Source organism: Aspergillus ibericus (genome assembly GCF_003184845.1).
Source record: "Aspergillus ibericus CBS 121593 unplaced genomic scaffold BO80scaffold_39, whole genome shotgun sequence".
Classification (NCBI taxonomy): Eukaryota; Fungi; Ascomycota; class Eurotiomycetes; order Eurotiales; family Aspergillaceae; genus Aspergillus; species Aspergillus ibericus.
In genome coordinates this window covers 224,094-246,043 of record NW_020292137.1, presented here as the reverse complement: position 1 = coordinate 246,043, position 21,950 = coordinate 224,094, and the positions used below count along the sequence as shown (strand labels likewise).

The 21,950-nt window shown below is 15.9% G+C and overlaps 2 protein-coding genes across 2 annotated transcripts; both read left to right on the top strand.

The window, feature by feature from the left end:
* Positions 1-4,345: 4,345 nt before the first annotated feature.
* Positions 4,346-4,495, top strand: BO80DRAFT_362490 (uncharacterized protein; the record flags this gene model as incomplete). The annotated part of the gene is made up of 1 exon (XM_025716056.1): positions 4,346-4,495. The coding sequence occupies one exon, from the start codon at positions 4,346-4,348 to the stop codon at positions 4,493-4,495; it is 150 nt and encodes a 49-aa protein (XP_025572378.1).
* Positions 4,496-4,561: 66 nt separating this feature from the next.
* On the top strand, positions 4,562-4,714 carry BO80DRAFT_362572 (uncharacterized protein; the record flags this gene model as incomplete). The annotated part of the gene is made up of 1 exon (XM_025716061.1): positions 4,562-4,714. A coding segment is annotated over one exon (153 nt), but the record flags the coding sequence as incomplete, so codon positions are not given.
* Positions 4,715-21,950: the final 17,236 nt, after the last annotated feature.

Genomic DNA, 21,950 nt, shown 5'->3' with positions numbered 1-21,950 from the left:
CTCCGCTAGAGTTTTATCTTAGTATAATAAAAATAGATATTATATTCTATAGTCCTTTTCTTTAAGAAATACTTTTTAACTGAATATAATTAGAAAATTTATAATAAGAAGTTATTGATAATTATCTACTACTTTGAGAAATACTATCTTAAATTTAAAGAAATTTTATTCTTAATCTAAGTTATTACTGATTATTATAATTTAAAATACTTTATATTAACTAAACTCTTGAACCACTATTAAGCCTAATAATTATAGTTTTTCTTATATTTTAATTTTAATTCATATACTATTCTAGATATTATAGAATTAAGCCTAATAGTCTAACCAGAAGGTTAGAAAATCTTTTAAAAAAGAAAGATAAATAATTGTAATATAAAAATTAGATTAAAATAAAATAAAAGAATCTACATTCTACTTGTTTATCCATCTAGAATAAAAAGAACCTTAAATCTAGAACTCCTAAAAAAGATCTTATATTAAATACATATAGAATATCTTTAATTAAAACTACTAAGGACGATCCTGAAATAAATAAATATGAATTATTTTTAATTAGAATTACTGAGGAAAATCCTATATTTAATAAATATAGAATATCCTTAGATCTTAAATAACTATTTATATAAAAAGAATTTAAGGAAGGCTTCTCCAGGAATACTTTAATCTTAATAATCTAATTTTTAAAAAAGTATTATCTCTAAAAATAAATAAAAGTTATAACTATCACCAGAAATCTAAATTATTTTATAAAATATTTATAAAAAAAATAAATAAATATAAATTATATTAAAGATACTAATAATTAATAAAGATTATTATTTATATATTTTTTTAATTTTTTATAAAAAAAGAAAAGGTCGATTTTTTATAAAAACTATTTTTAAATCTTTAACTACGATAAATTAAAAGCTGAATTAATTTAATTAGTATATAATAAATTATCCTTGGAATATCCCAGAAGATTTTTATATATATAAATTTTTAATTTAAAAATATTATTAGCCTAATCTTTACTATTACATAGAATAATAGATAAAGAATTATTATATTTATTATTATATTATTTTATTTTAAAAATCTAGATAAAAACTTTTTAACTCTTACTAGTCTCTAAGTGTATTTAATAGAATATATCTATAAATTTTATTATATATTTATCTAAGAGTTAAGAATATGATACTATACTAATAATTATTAATAAATTTATTAAAATAAAATCTTTAATATTTTATAACTCCAGTATTAACGCCACTAGAGTAGCTATAATATATATATATAATATATAGAAATTATATAATCTTTTTTATTTTATAGTCTCTATCAGCTCTGATTGAGGCTCTTAATTTATAATTAAATTTTAAAAATATTTAATCTAATATCTAAATATTATTAATTAAATATTAACTACTTATTATCCCAAGACTGATAACTAAATAGAATAGATAAATATTATATTAGAATAATATCTTTATATTTATATTAATTATTTATAAAATAACTAGAGTATTTAGCTCCCTCTAGCTAAATTTATTTTAAATATTATATAATTTAATATTATTAAAACTATATATTATTTTTTGCTAACTACAGCTTCTATTTATAAATAGAATTTAAATCTATATTTATCTTTAATTAACTTACTATTAAAAATTTAGAGTAATTAATTATAAAAATATATATTATTATAGAATTTATAAGAGCTAAGATAGCTATAACTTAAATTAAATATATAAAATAAATAAATAAGAGATATTATTCCAGCTAAAGATTCTGAAAAATTTAAAAAATTTAATTAAATATTTAATTTATTAAGATCCTGTAATATCATAAGAAACTTATTAAAATATTTCAAATTTTTATATAATATATATACTATTTAAAATGTCTACTGAGTATAAAAATCTATATAGTATTTAATATAAACTTGCTTATTCTTATTAATAATAATCTATTATCAGATTAATACTAGTCTTTTTCTTCTTATATTAAGGTTAACAGATTCGAGGAATAAAAGATTAAAAATATATTAAATTTCTTTTAGAATTATTAAAGATAAGACTACTCTTAACTCGTATATCTTATTAAATAGATAAAATATATTAATTTTATTATTATATTAATAGAATATTTAGACAATATCTGCTACATTATTAAAAACCTTTATTATTATTATTTATATAAATTCTAATCTTTATTTTATAGGAATTTAGCTTAAAGACGAGGAGAATACTATTATAATATAATTCTTAAAATCAGAAAGAAAAAATATTATTAAGTCTTATTACTAGCATGTGATTTTAAATATAGTTAAAAGCTATCTATCTCCTAAATCCTGTCTATAATCTTAAGCTATGTTTTATCTATTAATCTATATATAGTTTGACTAGTAGCCAGTTTAACATCTAGTCAGAATCTTAGTTATTATTAAAATCCTATATATTTAATGGCTAGTTTCTTATCTAGTTAACAAGCCTTTTACTTTAATAAGTAGATCCTATTATATTCTGATTCTTTTTCTTTAATTATAGAAGAAAGATACCACCTTTTAAAAATTATAAAAAATAAAAGCAGTCTGTAATCAAACTAACTCAAAATTATTATTAAATATTATTCTTATTATTAAAGAAATCTAATAATTAAAAAATTATATTTATTGGTTGGAGCAAGCTAATAATTTATAATAAAAAATACTCTATTTTTAGAAAAAATTTTTTCTAATAAAATTTTATTTAAATATTATTAATCCTTCCCTGAATCTAATAAAAAGAAAAAAGAAATTAAGTTTAAAAATATCTTGCAATTTATATTAGATTTTAATATTTAAAAATATCCAAAATAGATTACTAATTTACAATATATATTCTAGAAGACTTCTAAAAATATCTTACTAAAAAATATAAAGATTCTTATCACTATTAGCTATATAAATCTACTATATAAATAGAGATAGTATTATTTTACTGATAATAAGATTCTAAAAAAAGATAATTACTTAAAAAAAGTATAACTCTAATTTAAAAACTAGATTCTTATTTTAATTTAAAATATTATTATTCCCCAGTTAGATACTATGGCTTAATTTAAATAAGCTTATTAGTAATATAGCTAAGATTTAAAAGAATTTTATACTTGCTTTAATATTTTAAAGCAGTATTTTACCTGTTAGATAGAGAAAAAAAAGTTTTATTATATTTTACTAAACTATTACTAGATTTAAATTATTATATTTAAAGATATAGTCTGTACCTACTTAAGGAATAAGATAAAATAATATTTATTATTATCTATTACTATAAATTGTAGAATAATAGAAAGAAATATAAATAAAATAATGATTAGTTTCATAGTTATAGACTATATAAGTAGATTTTAAATCATTATAATAATAGACCTATTAAAGATAATACTCTAAACTATAAAGAAAATTCTATTAAAAAAACTAAATAAGTATTTATTTATATATAATAATATCTAAAATTTACAAACTATTATTTTACTAAAAATAAGAAAATTTAATTTATTAAAATTTATTAATTCTTATCAAAGTCCAAGAAAAAAATAAAAAAATTAAAATAGATCTTATAATTTTAACTTTTTTATCTATAAGGAAGATTATTTATAAAATATTATTTTTATATTCTTATTTTTATTTAAAATAATCTTGAAGCTTTTACAAATTTAAATAATTATATTAAAATAAATATTATTAATTATTAATTTATTAAAATTTATAAATTTTAATATACCCTAGTTACTGTACCTAGAATTAAAATAATTAATTAATTTAATATTTTTACTTATAATATATAGAAAGTATCTATTATTATTACTAATTTATAAAGAAATATTTAAACTTTTAAATAATACTGTATAAGAATTGATAGAAATCTTTAATTAAATAATAATTTTATTTTATTATTAATAATTATATTTTAAGATTTATATATTATTTTACTAATATAGAATCACCTGTAGTAGTTTAATATATTATTAATTTTTTTCTTTTTACTATTAAATTTATTAAAATAATTTAAAACTTAATAAAAATTTATATTATTATTAAGGTTTTTAAGAATATTTAGCTACTTGAGGAAAGATTTTATAATTTATTATTAATTCTAGATATAATACTAATAAAACTCTATTTAATTTTGAAATATTGTTTTATAAATATTTTAAATAATTATCTTTTATAGCCTTACAGACCATATTATTAATCTTAAATTTAATAAATATCTCTATATAATCCTATATATTCTTTTTCAGAAGCCGAACTAAAAGTCTTAAAAAATATATTAAAGAAAATCTAAAATTAAATTAAATATAATTTTTTAAAAGTTTTATGGAGGCTCCTATCCTTTTTATATTTAAAAAAAATAATAATTTATATTTCTATATGAATTATAAAGATTTAAATAAAATCTATATTAAAAATTATTATTTTTTATCTTTTATTTCAGAGATTCTTAACAGAGTTTTAAATAGTAAATAATTTTTAAAATTTAATATTAAAGAAGGGAATAAATAGAAGATAATTTTCTATATTTAATTTAATTATTTTGAATATATAATTATATTATTTAAATCAACTAATACTCTAGTAATTTTTAGAAATTATATATATATCATATTTTATAAGCTTTTTGATAACTTTTACATATTATATCTAAATAATATTCTTATTTTTTTACTACATAAGAATTCTATATAAAATATATTTATTAAATACTAGAAAGACTCCGAGAGATTAAACTTAATATAAAACTATTAAAATACTTATTTTACTAATCCCAAGTTAAATTTCTAGAATATATTACTAATACTGATAATATATCTATAGAATTTTAGTAAGTAAATGATTTTTTTTATAACTATTATTTAGAAGTTATTATAATATTTAAAGCTTTCTAAGATTCTATAATTTTTATTAATGATTCATTTAAGACTATTTTTATATTATATTATTTCTTATTTCTTTAGTCCGTGGAGCAGTTAATAAATAAAAGTCTAAGGAAATTTAATTAAACTTATATAAATACATAATTTTTTACTATCTAATTACTACTTTTTAATAAATATTTTTATTAATATATTTTAATCCTATAAAGTTCTAATATGTAGAAACTAATATATCTAAAGAAGGGATGAGTGGGAATTCATTCTAATCTAATAATAAATATATTTTTAAGTTAGTTATTTTTTAGTTATATAAGTTATCTGGTACTAAATTAAACTATAATTTTATAGATTAAGAATTTCTATTATTATTTATTCCTTTTTAATAGTGGTAATAATATCTTAAAGAAAGCTCTTTAAATATTTAAATTTGTAATCTTTTATACGCTAAATTAAATTAATAAAAAATAAATCTAATAATTTATAAATTTAATTTTTTAGAATTTTATTATTAAGTATAGAATTTAAATTTAATAGATAAATCTTCTAGAGAGTACTTGCTAGATTCTAAAATAAATTTTAAGAATTTTTAATCTTAATTTAAAATTATTTTATAGGTGTGTCATCTCTAATAATTCAAAACTTAATAAATATAAAAATCTAATTTAAATTAAAATATATATATATTTATCTTAGATTTTCTACTTTCATAGTATTAAGTTTAAAAGTTTTTAATAGTTAAGTTAGTATAGAGACAGCTAATTAGACTATTTAAAAAAATTTATCTTAAAAGAGACTTTTTTTTAATTTATAGTAATATATATATACAATATAAAAGTTTTGTACTTAAATACATGTAATTCTAAGTTTTAAAAATAATTTAAAAATTTATAGAATGAAAACTAGAGATTTAATAATAAAATATTACTATTTAATAAAGATAATAAGATTAAAAGTACTAGATTATGAAAACTACTAGTTATATTTATTTTGAAAATTATTTTTATATTCTATCTTCTGAAACACTATATTAAATGCTTATTTATTTATATTATAAAAAATAGTTAGCGGGATACTTTAGAAAGATTTAAATAAAAATTTTACTATATAAAGAATTCTATTAGAAAAGATTATATAAAGATATAATTAAATATATTTAGACTTATTTAATATGTTAAGATAATATAGTTTTAAAATATTAATTATATAGTAATCTTAAATCCCTACTAATTTTTTCTTGTTTTTTAATAAAACTAGTAATAAAGTTTATTATAAAATTATTTTTAAGTATTTAATATAAATAGATTATTAAGACTATTCTTATTATTATTAATTAATTCTTAAACCTTTATCTTTTCTTTACTACTTTATTAATAATAATAGCTTTAGATTTAATTAAATTATTTTATTACTAAATTAAATTAGTCTTCGGACCCCCTAACAAAATTATATTTAATTAAAATTTAATATTTATAAGTAAATCTTAGTTAAACTTATATTATAATAGTTGTATAATTTTAAAGTTTTCTACTATATTTTATCCACAAATTAATAGTTAAATAGAAAGAATAAATTAAATCCTAAAATATTATTTAAGATATTATTTCATTAAATTTTATATAAATTAGGCTGTAATATTACCATCTATTTAATTCATTTAAAGTAATATTGAAAATATTATTATTAAATAATTATTTTATTAAGTTTTATATAACTATTTTGTGACAGCAATATTGATGATATTGTGTGTGTGTGTTGTTGCCTAGCTAACTACGTGAGAAGGTGACTATATAGCTAGATCTAAGATCATATGATCTCCTTTCACACCCTCTATAAGTAAGAACGTAGTCAGCACCGTTACATATAAAAGAAGAAAAATGTGAGATTATTCACATTTCTTAAATAAGAATTAAAAGACATGTAAATATAGAAATATTAGATAAGATTTTAAATATAATTTACTATACTAAATTACTTAATAAAGTAGGAGTAAACAAAATATTTAAATAATTTAGTAAGACTGTTGGCTGTTTATTTAATAATATTAATATAAATAAATTTAATATTTTTACGCGTATTTTATAATATATAAAATACTATTTAATGGAGACATATTTTATATAAATATAGAACTCAGGGTTTTTAGTCAGAGTAATAGTAGACTAATTATTTATATAAATAATTATAGAGTAACTTATTAAAATAAATATAGCTTTAAAGCACTAAATATCTAGTTTAATAAATAATAATTAGAATTAAATTAATTTTTATATTATTATTACTTACGCGATATACTCACTTTTAGTTAAAGATAGTATAATAATAGTTTGTTTTTTTAAACTCCATGAAATAGGCCTCCCAATAAATTAGAATATATAACTAGAGATTAATATCATGTTAAAAAAATAGGAACTAGTTTAATTAATATTATAAAAATTAACAAGGCTAGGTCCGCTCTAATAGTAAAAGAAATAATAGTTAAAAAAACTAATAAGATAACACTAGATAAGATTTATTATTTAAAGATATAGCTTAGTGGGGTTACTTATAAAAAATAATAACTTATTTATTATATATATAATATTAAGATATATATTAATTATAATTTAAATAAACGCGTTATTATATTCCTGATATACTTTAATATTATTAGGATCTACTATTCTATTATACTTTAATAAAGAATTCTTAAAGTTATATAGTATAGAAGAAATCTTGCAAATAAAAAGACTAAAATACTTTAAATAATCTTTTATATATAATTTCTATAAGAAATAAATATTTTTATTTATTTATATAATATTAATATCTAGAAAGCAGGTGCAGGAGCTATTATTAGTAAACTTAATAAATTTAATAAATAGTATTTTAAAAATATTAATTATAGTACTATCCAGCATAAGTAAAAAGATATTATTAATATAAATAAATATAAAAAAACTCTTTCTTATAAATACGGAATAATCTATATATAAATACTTAGTTATTAGCCACTAGAAAGTTATAAAATATATTATATTATTCACGTGGCGCTTATTTTAAGTTATATAGTAACTTAAAAAATTTATTATATATATTATTTTCCTAGAAACTATCTGATAATTTAATGTGTATTAATTCATATAATTTAATATTAAAAAAAACTATAATAATATTAAAATAATATAAGATCTAATAAAGTTTAGTAACTAGAATAATAAAAATCTTAAAACTAATATTCATAATAATAATATATATATTTTTTTTTTAAATTTTTTTTACCAGCACGCTACTAGAAGTCTTTAATAAATAAAACAGATTTTATAAATACTGTCATACTTAATTTTAAATATTTATTTAAGTAGAAGAAGACGTGTATTATAAGAATATAAAACTATATAAAAAATATTTTATTTAATCTATTTCTATATTTTATAATATATTATTTTATATTATTTAAATATTTTAACGCAAGCTATAATATTAATATATAAAATAAAAATATAACCAGTATTTTAAGATATTAGTTTTTTAATAGAGGTATCCCCCCCAGCCTATAAACTAGTTAGATACTATATAATTATAATTTCTAAAAATAAAATACCAGCGAGATAGTTATCAATAAATAATTTATAAAAGATATTAGTATGTATATCTAGATCATTATTTATATTAATAATATATAACTCTAAAGACTCGAGGAGGACGCGTGAAGACTTATAAATATATATAAAATAATATAGTAATTATTCAGTCATTAGTAATAATTCTATATTAGAAATAGTAAATTTTATATAAAAAATATTAATAATTAAAAAATTTATAACAACTAGCTGGTCTCCAGACTTATTATTTTTAATAATAACTATTAGTTTAAGTGTAGCGTTGCGGACAGTATTATTAAATATAAATAAAAATAAAAATATATTAATTTATTTATATTCTAGTAACTAGTCTAGTTTTTTATTATTATTCTACTCATCTATAGTAGAATAACTAAGAAAAAAGATAGGAATAGGCTGCTAATATTAAAAAAATATATTAAATAATAATTAATAATAAAGATCTTTCTAGACTGGAGTTTCTATATTAACTTTACTATAGTATATAAAATTAAGATTATATATAAATATTACTAACAATAATTATAAAATAAATTTTTTATTAAAAATAATATCATGGGTGTATACAATCTAATAAATTTAAATATTATAAATCTTATAAATTAACTTAGAATATTTAATAAAATAATTTTTTATATATAATCCTCAAGCTTATTATTAGTTTTTTTAAGAGTAAGATACTAGTAATAGCAGTTAAGAACCTTCTACTATAAAATATCTAGTTATACTCTATATAAGGCTTTATAGAAAGTCTTTCTAATAGTACTATATATAAATCTATTCTATATATAATTAACTATAAAAATAATATAATCTTACAGGAAACAGAGCAACTGGTTATCTACTATAACTAATATATAAAATTTAACTAGATAATAATTCTTAATCTTAGTAATAAAATTAAAATTTAAATAATAGTATAAAATAGAATCCTAAACAATATCTTATTTTTAATAGTAGATTGTAAGTAGTTAGTATTTAAATATATTATTATTATAAATATATTTAATATTAATATTTAGCTAGCATTTAAAGTAGTTTTATAAAATAATAAATTTATTATATATCTTATTATATTCTTTAAATAAGAATATTTAATAGTATTAAAAAATATGGTCAGTAAAAGTAATAAAATAATATATATTAGTTTAGCTATGTATAAATAATAATTTATAAATATCTATATAAATAAGATCTCTAACGCGTAGATCAAAGTTATGAGATTTAGTATAAAAGATAAATAGTACTTAATCCTTTCTATAAGAATAAGATTTATAAGGCACTAGTAGAATTATTTTCTTAATATTAAAATTAATAATATATTTAATAAAGTTATAAATCTTTTATTTAGAGGTATAAACTATATAATAATATATTAGATAGATTAAAATTAGCAGAGGAGCTATTTTTTTAATAGTATTAATAATAAAATTAAAAAATAATAAATATATTAGAATACTATAGAAATACAGATCCTGAATTACTTTGCGGCTTATAATATTAATTATATATAAAAAATATTAAATATCTTTAATAATAATAAAGCTAATTTATTTATTAAATAAGAACAGTAATTTTATTAGTTTTAATATATATATAAATACCCTAGCGCGCTAGCTACTTATATAAAATAAGATTATATAAAAATATTAGCGCGTACTAAGCATGGTCTATCTCTAAAAATCTATAAAATTTATTCTACTTATTTATTAATTTAATTAAAATAATACCATAGCTAACAGTTTAAAAAATCTTATTAGTAGCGGTTTTGGCCGTGTATATATAAAGAATAAAAAATATAAAATAATATTTTAAATAAGTTATTATTTTAATAGTTCTAAAGTCAAGTATCCAATCGTGTAAATAATTTAAATATTAATTTTTTTAAATTATAGTAGTAATATTAAAATAAACTAATATAGCATAAGTATTAAGAGAATTAAAATTAATATTAATTATATTAGTTGATGGTGTTCCAGACGGTAATATAAATAAAGTAAATATAATAATTATATTAATTTAAATATTTATAATTATTTTTTTATTTAAATTTAATAAGTATTTACTTAAAAAGTGATTTCTATAGCATTTATAGAAAATATACTATATAATATTTTTATTAATAATATTAAGTTACTTTCTTTTATATTATATAGAGATATTTATTTAATTTTTATTATAATTATAGATATTACTATATTTATAGCTATATTTATATCTATAGCCGCAACTACTACAATTACTATCTTAGATATTATTATTAGTATTATTAATATTACTTTAAAGCTTATTATTAACCATGTATATAATTAGCTAGAAGAATTAATTCTTATATATATATTTAAATTATATAAATTAAATATATATAAATAATAGAATTACATCTTCTATTAATATTATATATTAATTTATGATGAATAATTACAAAGTAAATATATTTTAAATAGCTATAAAGAACTATAGAAATTTAATATAATTATTAATAATCTTAGTACTGTGAAGCTCATTAAAAACATCCACATAGTATATAAGAAAAATCTCTTAACTATTTATATTATTATAGTGAATAAATACCCATTTATTATATAAACAGATAACTATAGTAAAGTTAAAGATCTTATATATTTTTTAAAAAAAAATATATACTTCTAATATAGAATTATAATTCTGGAAATATGCCGCAGGACTAATTTTATATATAATATTAAGAACTATAAATATAAAGTAATTTAATTACTTCCACTTCCTATAATCAGAATTATATATAGTAAATAAAGTATAATTATATTATTTAACCTATTTAATACTATATTTTAGTTCTTATTAAATAAATAAAGCACTACTATTATTAGTATAAATAACTAGTATATACATATTTTCGTCTTTATTCTTAAAGTAAAGAACTGGTTCTTGTAAAAAATATATTTATTTTAAAGTAACTCCCATATGTCTAGATTATATAAGTATAGATAATTTTATAGATTCTTTTACTATAATAACTAGTTAGTCTAGCCTTTAAGCTTAAAAATAGCTTTAAAAATATTAATATCAAATAGATCTTTAGATAGTATTATTATAAGCGTTCAGCCACGCTACTTACGTGGTAGGAGATTTAGTTAATTAGTAAATACTAAGTCTGGATATCAAATTAACTAAATTATTGCGGAGGCTTTCCTACCCGTAAAACCATATATAATAGTAATTTGAGCCGTAAAAAGCCTTAAAAAGAATGCTATTCGATAAATAATATATAAAAAATATTGAAAAAACAATAGAAAAAATAAATATTTAATAATTTATTATTATGAAGGCTCATAACCTGTGACAGCAATATTAATAATATTATATATATATTATTGCCTAGCTAACTACACAAGGAGGAGACTATATGGCTAAGTCCGAGATCACGTGATCTCCTTTCACATATTTGCTAAACTTCTATATTAAAATTAAAAATAATTTTTAATAGTAAGAGGTTCCAGCTGTATAAGATAAAATTAAAAAACTTAAATAAATAAAAAAAATAACTATAGAAGATTTAATAAATAATTATAAAAATATAAAAAATATTTTATAATAAATATAAAAAATTATTCTAATTTAAAAAAAAGATTTAATTAAATTATAAATCTAAAATCTATAGTTCAAGAGATCAAGAAAGCTAGTCCTAAAGTTTATAAGATTTTTTTAAAATCCAAAATACATTAGATTATAAGTATACTATCTCTATTTATTTAAAAAATATAAATCTATAATATATTTTACGTCGCACTATGAGAGCTATAAAATATTAGTATAAGTTATAAAGAAATACTACTAATATTTAATCTAGATAATAAAGATAAATAGGAAATTAAAGAGATTAAAAACTATTAATAATATAAAGATTTAAATTAATATTTAATTAAGTAGAAAAATAGCTATTAGAATATAATTAGTAGAGTTCTAGAGAAAATATAGATAATATATTATAACTTATTCATAATTACTAGAAAAAATAGAGAGAATTAGAATAAATAATAAAATATTATTAAAATAATGAAGCCTTAAAAATATAATATATTTAATATATTAATCTAAATACCAAACCTTAAAAATTCTCCCATTATCTCTTTATTAATATTATAATTATTTATAAGAAATCTAGCTTAAATTATATAAAAAATTTAAACCTATATATTTCATCGCTTAAATCCTTCATATTAAATAATTTATTAATTTATTAAAGAATTTCTATAAGATTATACGTGTTTTTTAACATTCTAGTAAATATCTAATCGCTTCAGTAAATCAATAATATATTAATAATTAAAATATATATAACATTATATTTTTTATTACTCTTGAAATAACACTAATAAAAAATTAATATCCTTTATTAAATATATACTAAGTAGCAAATAAAATACTAATAATAAAACTATAATTCTTTAGATTTAAATAAAGATAATATATATAAAAGAATATATTAATTTAATAGTTATATCATAAATAGCTCATCATTTAATAATCTAATAAATATAAAATATTATAATTATTTTCTTAGTTAAATCATAAAAAGGAGATTTAAGAATATAATATAATTAATAATAATTAAGAAAACCACAGTACTAAATAAAAGAAATAACTATAACAATAAAAGAAATATAAAGGAAAAAAGAAAGATATAATAATATTAGTATTAGTATTATAATAAGCTACTATTATATAAAAAATAAAGCTATTTATTAACTCTAACTAGAATAATAATAAATATATTATAGTATCTTCCGCTCTTTTTATTATATAATAATATATTAATAGTTATTCTAAAGTTTCTTATCTATTTTTTACTATATTTTCACTGTAAAGCTATTTATATATAACTTAAGTTAAAAGGCTCAGGTTAATAAAAAAAATAATTATAATAAAATAATCTAGATTAAGGTCTTATCTTATTAGTATTAGTCTAACTAATGTCTTAGTTCTGTAATAAATTATACTAAGAAAATTAGAGTTATAAATTTATTAATTTATATATTACAGCAGTCCGTTAACTTTTATATAATAAGAAAATAAAGTTATACTATCTAATCCTCCAAGGATTAGTCTATCTCGTGGTTATAGGCTATCTTTGTTATTTATTAGTGGAATCTTACATGTTTGGTGGCCAGTTCCTTACCTAGTTGACAGGCCTTCTATCCTGATAAGTAGATCCTATCACATAAGTACAGCAATATCTTCTACTAAAAAAATTAAAAAATATAAATTTAGTATTAATTTAGAAATTAGTAATAATACATAAAAAATAGTAAATTTACTATTAAGCTCTATATTAATTCATCTCTTAATTTCTAACTTAGTATAGGAAACTAAAGTAATTATTTAAAAGTATTTTTTTAATGTTATCTTAATTTCTCAAGACACTAATAAATAGGAGAACTAGAGAATATCATAATTTAAATAATTCTTCTAGAATTGATAAAAAATTAATAACTTAGAGATATAAAAAGATAATTAAGATTTTAATCATTTATTTAGTAGAATCAACAGTAGCTCCAGTAAGATATAAAAATATATTTTTCTTTCGTTTATATTTTTATAAAATCTAAATATATTAAATAAATAATACTATATATAATTTTTATATCTCTTCTAGAAGCTAGTATTTTCTATAAAATGGTCTATTAATATATTAATATTAAGATTTATAATTATTTCTAAATATTTAGTTAAATAATTAGATCTATTCTAATTTTCTTTATTGAAATATAGATTATTAAATTTTATATTACTTAAATAAATAGCTATCTCTACATAAAAAATAATAATGATGGAAAGCTTTTCTCAGGAAATTAGTTATTCCTGGTATTATATAAAATTAAATAATATTATAATAATATTATAAAAAATAAAAATAATAAAAAATCTGTAATCTATGCTTTAAACCTTTATATATTTTTAATATTTTTAGAAATTTAATAAATCTATTCCCAGGACCATGATTTCTTAATATCAAATTTTTATAAATTTAATTTTTTCTCAAATATTTTCTAATATGATTATTTATTACTAATATTTATACTAGTATTATATTATTAAGATTATTAAATATTTTTATATTATTTCTAGTAAGTCCTGGGAAGGGATTCTTAATTCAATTAAATAATTGATTCTATATTTTATATTAAAAATAGCCTTAAAATATATAGATTATTATATTTTATAGATTATAAGACTATAAAATAAATATATACTAATTTTAAATTAATTTACTGGGCTAGAGTAATTGGAGATAACTATTAGAATTATAGTACTTGATACTATTATATATCAAAAAAACTTGAGATAACGAGTATAAAATATAAAAAATAAAAAAATAAATAATATAAAAGAAATAAAAATAAAAAGGATATAAATCAGAAGGTATCTCCAGAATCCTTTTTAAATATAATAATTAAAATTTAATATAATTATTTCTATAAGAATAACTGAATACTATAGTGAACAAAATATATAGGTTTTTATAATATAATTAGTCTAAAACTAGAATAATTGTATTATATATTAATGATTAAATACTTAGTATATTCCTCTCTCATTCTATAATTAATATTTGTTTATAAAAAATATATTATTATTTAAATTTATTCTTAAAATTTATTATATATTCTATAAATTGAGTACCAGGACTAGTTATATTTGTATATAAAAATTATCTTTATATATATAGATAATTATAGATAAGATTTAGTAAATCCTTTTTTAATAATTTTTAAAATATTATATTAGATATATATATAATATAAAAAAATATATCTATAAGCTTAATAGTTATTAATATAGTTTATATAATCTTCTATTAGATATAATAATAATTTTATTATTTTTACTATAATACTGATTTATATAATTTAATATTTGAATTATACTATTCTTATTTTATAAGTCTTGATAAAAAGTTTATTTCTTGAGTTTTAATATTTTATTTACTATCTAATGAATAAGATTTAATTATAGATTATGATTTAATAAGTCTTATAAATAGAATATAATCTTAATCATTTTTATTATAAATAATAATAAATATTTATATTTATTTACAGGTACTATCAGTTATAGATAAAGAATAAAAATTAAACTAGTGAGTATATTTATTTAATACTCATTATTAATATTTCTTTTTTAAATTATAAGTAACTGAGAAAAGGCCTAATAAAATTTAATTAAGATTTTTTAGATTTATATCCATTTAGAGTACTGATTTGAATTGGAATATATATCTCCAATATATTTAAAATATTATATGAATTATAGTATAGAAAAATAAAAAAATAATAATATTAAATTATAATTCTTAAAATAATTTTAATGAAAAATTATATAAATTCCTACTGGATATCCAGTAGAATTTATTAAAAAAATCTATATTAAAAAATAAATTAATTATATATAGTATAATATTGATTTAGAGATATTAAAATAAAATAAATAAAATATATATATAGTTAATTAGCTATAATCAATAATTTTATATACTAATAAATTATTAAGGAAAATATTTTCTAGATAAAGCATTATATCTAGATACCAAAAATAAATAATACTATATTAAAAATCTTAGAAATAAAAACTTTTAATCTTATAAGATATATTTTCTATATATTAGATATTATATATATGTCACGGTGCAACCTTCTAAACCGGAAAGAGAGAAGTACTGCTGAGCCTTGCTATCTAGCACGTGATCCCAGATATGGTTAAAAGCTACCTATCCCCTGAATCCTGTTTATAGTCTTAAGTTACGTCTTATTTATTTATATATAGCTTGACTAGTAGCCAGCTCAGTATCTAATTAAAATCTTAATTATTATTATTATCTAAATTTAATTTATCTACTAGAACCTACTATCTTATTATCTTTATTTATCTATATTATAATACTATCTAGCTTCTTTCTCAAGATAGTAGATTTCTGAAATAATAATTATCTTATAATCTTTAATTAATTTTAATAAATTAGATAAATTAGTCTAATATATTTCTAAATATCTTAGAGAATAGTATAATTATTATAAATAAATTTTTATCTTTACTATAGAGATTACTGGTAGATAAGACTACTTATAATAGGATTTTAATATATAGAATATAATAATCATGTATTGAATCTAATAAACTATAAAAATTAATTATTAATTAATTAATACTTTAACTATAAAAAAGATTATTATTAAAAAAAGATTAAATCTTAATTAAATATATTAAAAATATACAAATTATTATATTAGTAGTTAGTAAGTACTGCCGCTCTTATCTTAAAATCTATTATTAAAAAACTTATAATTTTTTAGTAGAAACAATTATATTAACCAATTTTAAATCCTTTATTTTTATTTTTTTTAAATAATTACTAAATCTTAATAAGTTTAAAAATAATTACTTAGATTTATGCTACTTTATTTCCCAGATTAAAATAAAAATAAATATTAATTATAATTATTATATTACTATCTCTACTTATAAAGCTTATATAACTAGCTAGTTAAATAAGATTTTTTATATTTAAATTTATTTTTTTATAGAAGATAGTGATTACATCTGAAATAATTTTATATTTTAAATATATTCAAATATATTTTTAAAGATTTTAACCGCGCCTGTAATACTTAGTAAGAATTATACTATTTATAATAAAAAAATCATAAATTTATTTATGAAATTTATTTATATTTTAATTCTCTGATAACTATTTTTAAGAATAATATCAATTAAAAATTGAATATTATATTTTTAAATAATATATCTTTAGAGAAAGATTACTCTAATATAGCCTGATTTTTATAGAAATTGAATAATTATTTGTCAAAAAATAAATCTAATCTTTAGAACTATTTATAGAAGTTAACTAGTATTTAATATATTATATCTATAATTATGAAAGGAATCTTATAAAAATCTTTTATAAAAATTTCTAATTAGAGAATAATTACTCTAGATTATAATTATTCTAAATTTAAGATTTTAATTTGATAAACTAGTTATATATTTTATCTATTCTTATTAAGAAAGATCTAGTCTTCTTCTTATTATTAATCACTGTCTGTACGGGCTGAATCCTTAATAAAAGAAATCTTAAATTTATTTAATATAGGATTTCTTATACTAGACTTATAACTAAAGTTAGTAATATTATTAGAATAACTATACTTTTCTAATCCCAGTAAATAATTAAAAAGATTATATTTAATTTAAGCTGTTACTAAAAAATATTATCTTATATATTTATTTTTTTTAATATTATTATTAAAGCACTTTCCATTAAAAAGGAGCTCTGAAAAACTAATTTAATAATTATATTTATTATATTAAATCTTAATAATTAGAGAAATATTATATATATAATATTTAATACTAGCTATTTAATATTACGTATCATAGATAAGAACTAGATAAAAATTTATTATTTATTTTTATATCTTTTAAAATATTCAGTCTATTATAAGATTTAATAATTGAGAAAATAAAATTAGAAATAATTATTTACTATATTTATATAATCCGAAAAATTTATAGCTATATAGAAAAAAATATTCTATTTTTAATTACCTAGTTAACTTATTTTTTAATTATATTTAGTTTATTTTAGCTAAAAATTTATAACTTCTAAATAAAATTTACTAAATATATTATCTAATTTATTAGCCTATATTACTACTAATATTATAATGTATTTATCTATCTAAGATCTATATGTTCTATAATATTCTAGTATATATTTATTTAATATATATTATATCTTTTCTATCTCTGAAGGATCAGGATATATAATTAATTTTTATTATAATTTATATAATCTATATATATTAAAATTATCTAATATATATATTATTACTATATATTAGATAAATATTATTTTATAATCTATTTTTAGCGCTAGAAACCTTATATTATTAAATAAATTTATAAAATTTATATCTTCTTATTTTAAAACAGAAAAAAACTTTTTTTTATTATAATTATAATCACACTATTACTCTAGAAAAGAAAAAGACTCTCTTCTTTAACTCTTTATATAGTATATTCTAGAATAAATTATAAACTCTCTATAAATAATTACTTAAGAATTTAAAAAGAAGTTTTATTTAAATTTATTACTTACTATTTTACTAGTCCTATTTATTAAAAAACCTAAGAAAAAGCTTAAATTTTACATAGATTATCATATTTTAAATATAATTATTATTAAAAACTACTACACATTCCTGCTTATAAAAGAAATCTTAAATAATCTAAAAAACATATTATTTTACAAAAATTAATATTATTAATATTTTTAATACTATCTAAATTACTAAAGAACAATATCTAAATTACTAAAGAACAGAAGTAACTAATGATATTCTATATTTATCTTAATTTATGAAAATTATTAATAATATTTTTAAAATTAATAAGCCCCAGCCACTTTTTAATATTATATAAAAAATATATTTTAAAACTATCTAGATGTTTTTTATGTAATATATATAGATAATATTTTAATCTATAGCTATATTTAAATAGAGTATATAAAATATATCTAGTTAATTTTTATAAAATTATATAAGATTAGATTTTTTACTAAAATATTAAGAAATAAATTTATTATTTTTAAATTTAAGTTTATAGGCTTGATTATAGGCTACAATAGATTTTATATAGATTTAAAAAAAATATTAAGATTATTATTAAATAGCTTACTCTAATTTATATAATAAATATATAAGTTTTTTTAAAGTTTAGTAATTTTTACTATTATTTTATTTATAATTTTTTAAAACTTATTAAAAAAATAATTTTTTATTAAGACTCCTGTATATCAGAATATCTTAAATTATTTAAAAACTTTTTATAAAAGCTTTAATATTTTAATTATTTAATTACATCTGGGAGATAATATTAGAGATTAATATCTTAAATTATATTTTTATTAAAATAATATCTTAGTATAGTAAAGATAGATTATTATATTATATAGTCATTCTTTCTAAGAAACACTCTCATATTAAATATAACTATAAAATTTATAATAAGAAATTATTTATAATTATTTATTATTTCAAAGAGTGGCACCCTAAATTTAAAGAAATCTTATTTTTAATCTAGATTATTATTAACTATTATAATCTAAAATATTTTATATTAATAAATTTCTGAACTACTGTTAAGTCTAATAATTAAAATTTTTATTTATTTTAATTTTAAAATTATATATTATTTTAGATACTATAGAATTAAGTCTAATAGTTTAACTAGAAGATTAGAGGATTTCTTAAAAAAAAGAATAAATAATTATTATATTACTGCTAGACTATATTAAAATAAAAGAATCTAGATTTTACTTATTTACTTATCTAGATTAAGAAAGATTTTAAATCTAAAATAATTAAAAAAGATCCTAGATTTAATAAATATAAAATATTTTTAAATTTTAAATATATATTTATCTAGGTTAAGGAGGACCCCGAACCTAAAATTATTAGAAGAATCTTAGATTTAATAAATATAGAATACTTTTAGATCCTAAATAACTATTTATATAAGAAAAACTTAAAAAAGAATTTTTTAAAAATATCTTAGTTCTGATAACCTAAATCTAGAATAATATTATTTTTAAAAATAAATAAGACTTGTAATTATCACTAGAAATCTAAATTATTTTATAAAATATATATAAAAAAAATAAATAAATATGAAATATACTAAAAGTATTAATAGCTAGTAAAGACTATTATCTAAATATTTTTTCAGCTTCTTATAAAAGAAGAAAAGATTTATTATTTTATAAAAATTATTTTTGGATTTCTGACCATAATAAATTAAAAATTAAATTAATTTAATTAATATATAATAAATTAGTCTTAGAATATCCTAGAAAATTTTATATATATAAATTCTTTGCTAGAGAATATTACTAGCCTAATCTTTATTATTATATAGAGTAATAAATAAAGAACTATTATCCTTATTATTATATTATTTTATCTTGAAAAATTAAATAAAACATTTTAATATTTTTTTAGTTCTTGCATATATTTAGCAGGATATATTTATAGATTTTATTATATATTTATATAAAAATTGAGAATATGATACTAATTTAATAATTATTAATAAACTTATTAAAATAAAATATTTAATATTTTATAATTCTATTACTAATACTACTAGAATAGCTATAATATATATATAATATATGTAAAAACTATATAATCTTCTCTATTTTATAATCCTTAATTAAGGTTTTTAGTTCATGGCTAAATTCTAGAAATATCTAATCTAATATCTAAATATTATTTACTAATTATTAATTATTTATTATCTTAAGACTGATAGCTAGATAAAATAAATAAATATTATATTCAAGCAATATTTTCATGCCTATATAAATTATTTGTAAGATAACTAGAATATTTAGTTTTTTCTAATTAAGTTTACTTTAAATATTATATATTTTAATATTATTAAAATTATATAATTTTTTACTAATTATAGCTTCTATTTATAAATAAAATTTATATTTATATTTATTTTTAATTAACCTATTACTAAATATATAAAGTAATTTATTATAAGAATATATATTATTATAAAATTTATAAAAACTAAGATGGCTGCAGCTCAAGCTAAATATATAAAATAAATTAATAAAAGATACTATTCTAGCTAAAGATTCCAAAAAAAATTAAAAAATTTTAGTTAGATATTTAATTTATTAAGATCCTATAACTTAGTAAAAAATTTAACTAAAATATATTAAATTTTTATTTAATTAAAAAAGTATTAATCTTTATATATATTACCTGAAATTCCTATTAAATATAAAAATTTATTTAATATTTAATATAGACTTACTTATCTCTACTAATAATAATCTATTATTAAATTAATACTAGCCTTTTTTTTATATTAAAGTCAACGGACTTAAGAAGTAAGAGATTAAAAATATATTAGATTTTTTTAGAATTACTAAAGATAAGACTACCTCTAATTAATATATTTTATTTATTAATATATTTTATTTATTAATATATTTTATTAAATAAATAAAATATATTAAATCTATTAAACCTGTAAAATACCTAGAGAATATTTATTAAATTATTAAAAATCTTTATTATTATTATCTATATAAATCTTAATCTTTACTATATAAGAGCTTAGCTTAAAGAAGAGAAGAATACTATTATAATATGATTTTCTAAGTTAGAAAGAGAGAAGTATTACTAAGTCTTACTATCTAGTATATAATCTTAAATATAGTTAAAAGTTACCTATTTTTTAAACCCTGTTTATAGCTTTAAGCTATATCTTGTTTATTTATTTATATAGTTTAACTAGGAGCTAGCTTAGCATCTAGTTAGAATATTAGCTATTATTATTATCTGAACCCTTCTCACCTGCTAGAACCTGCTATCCTACCACCCC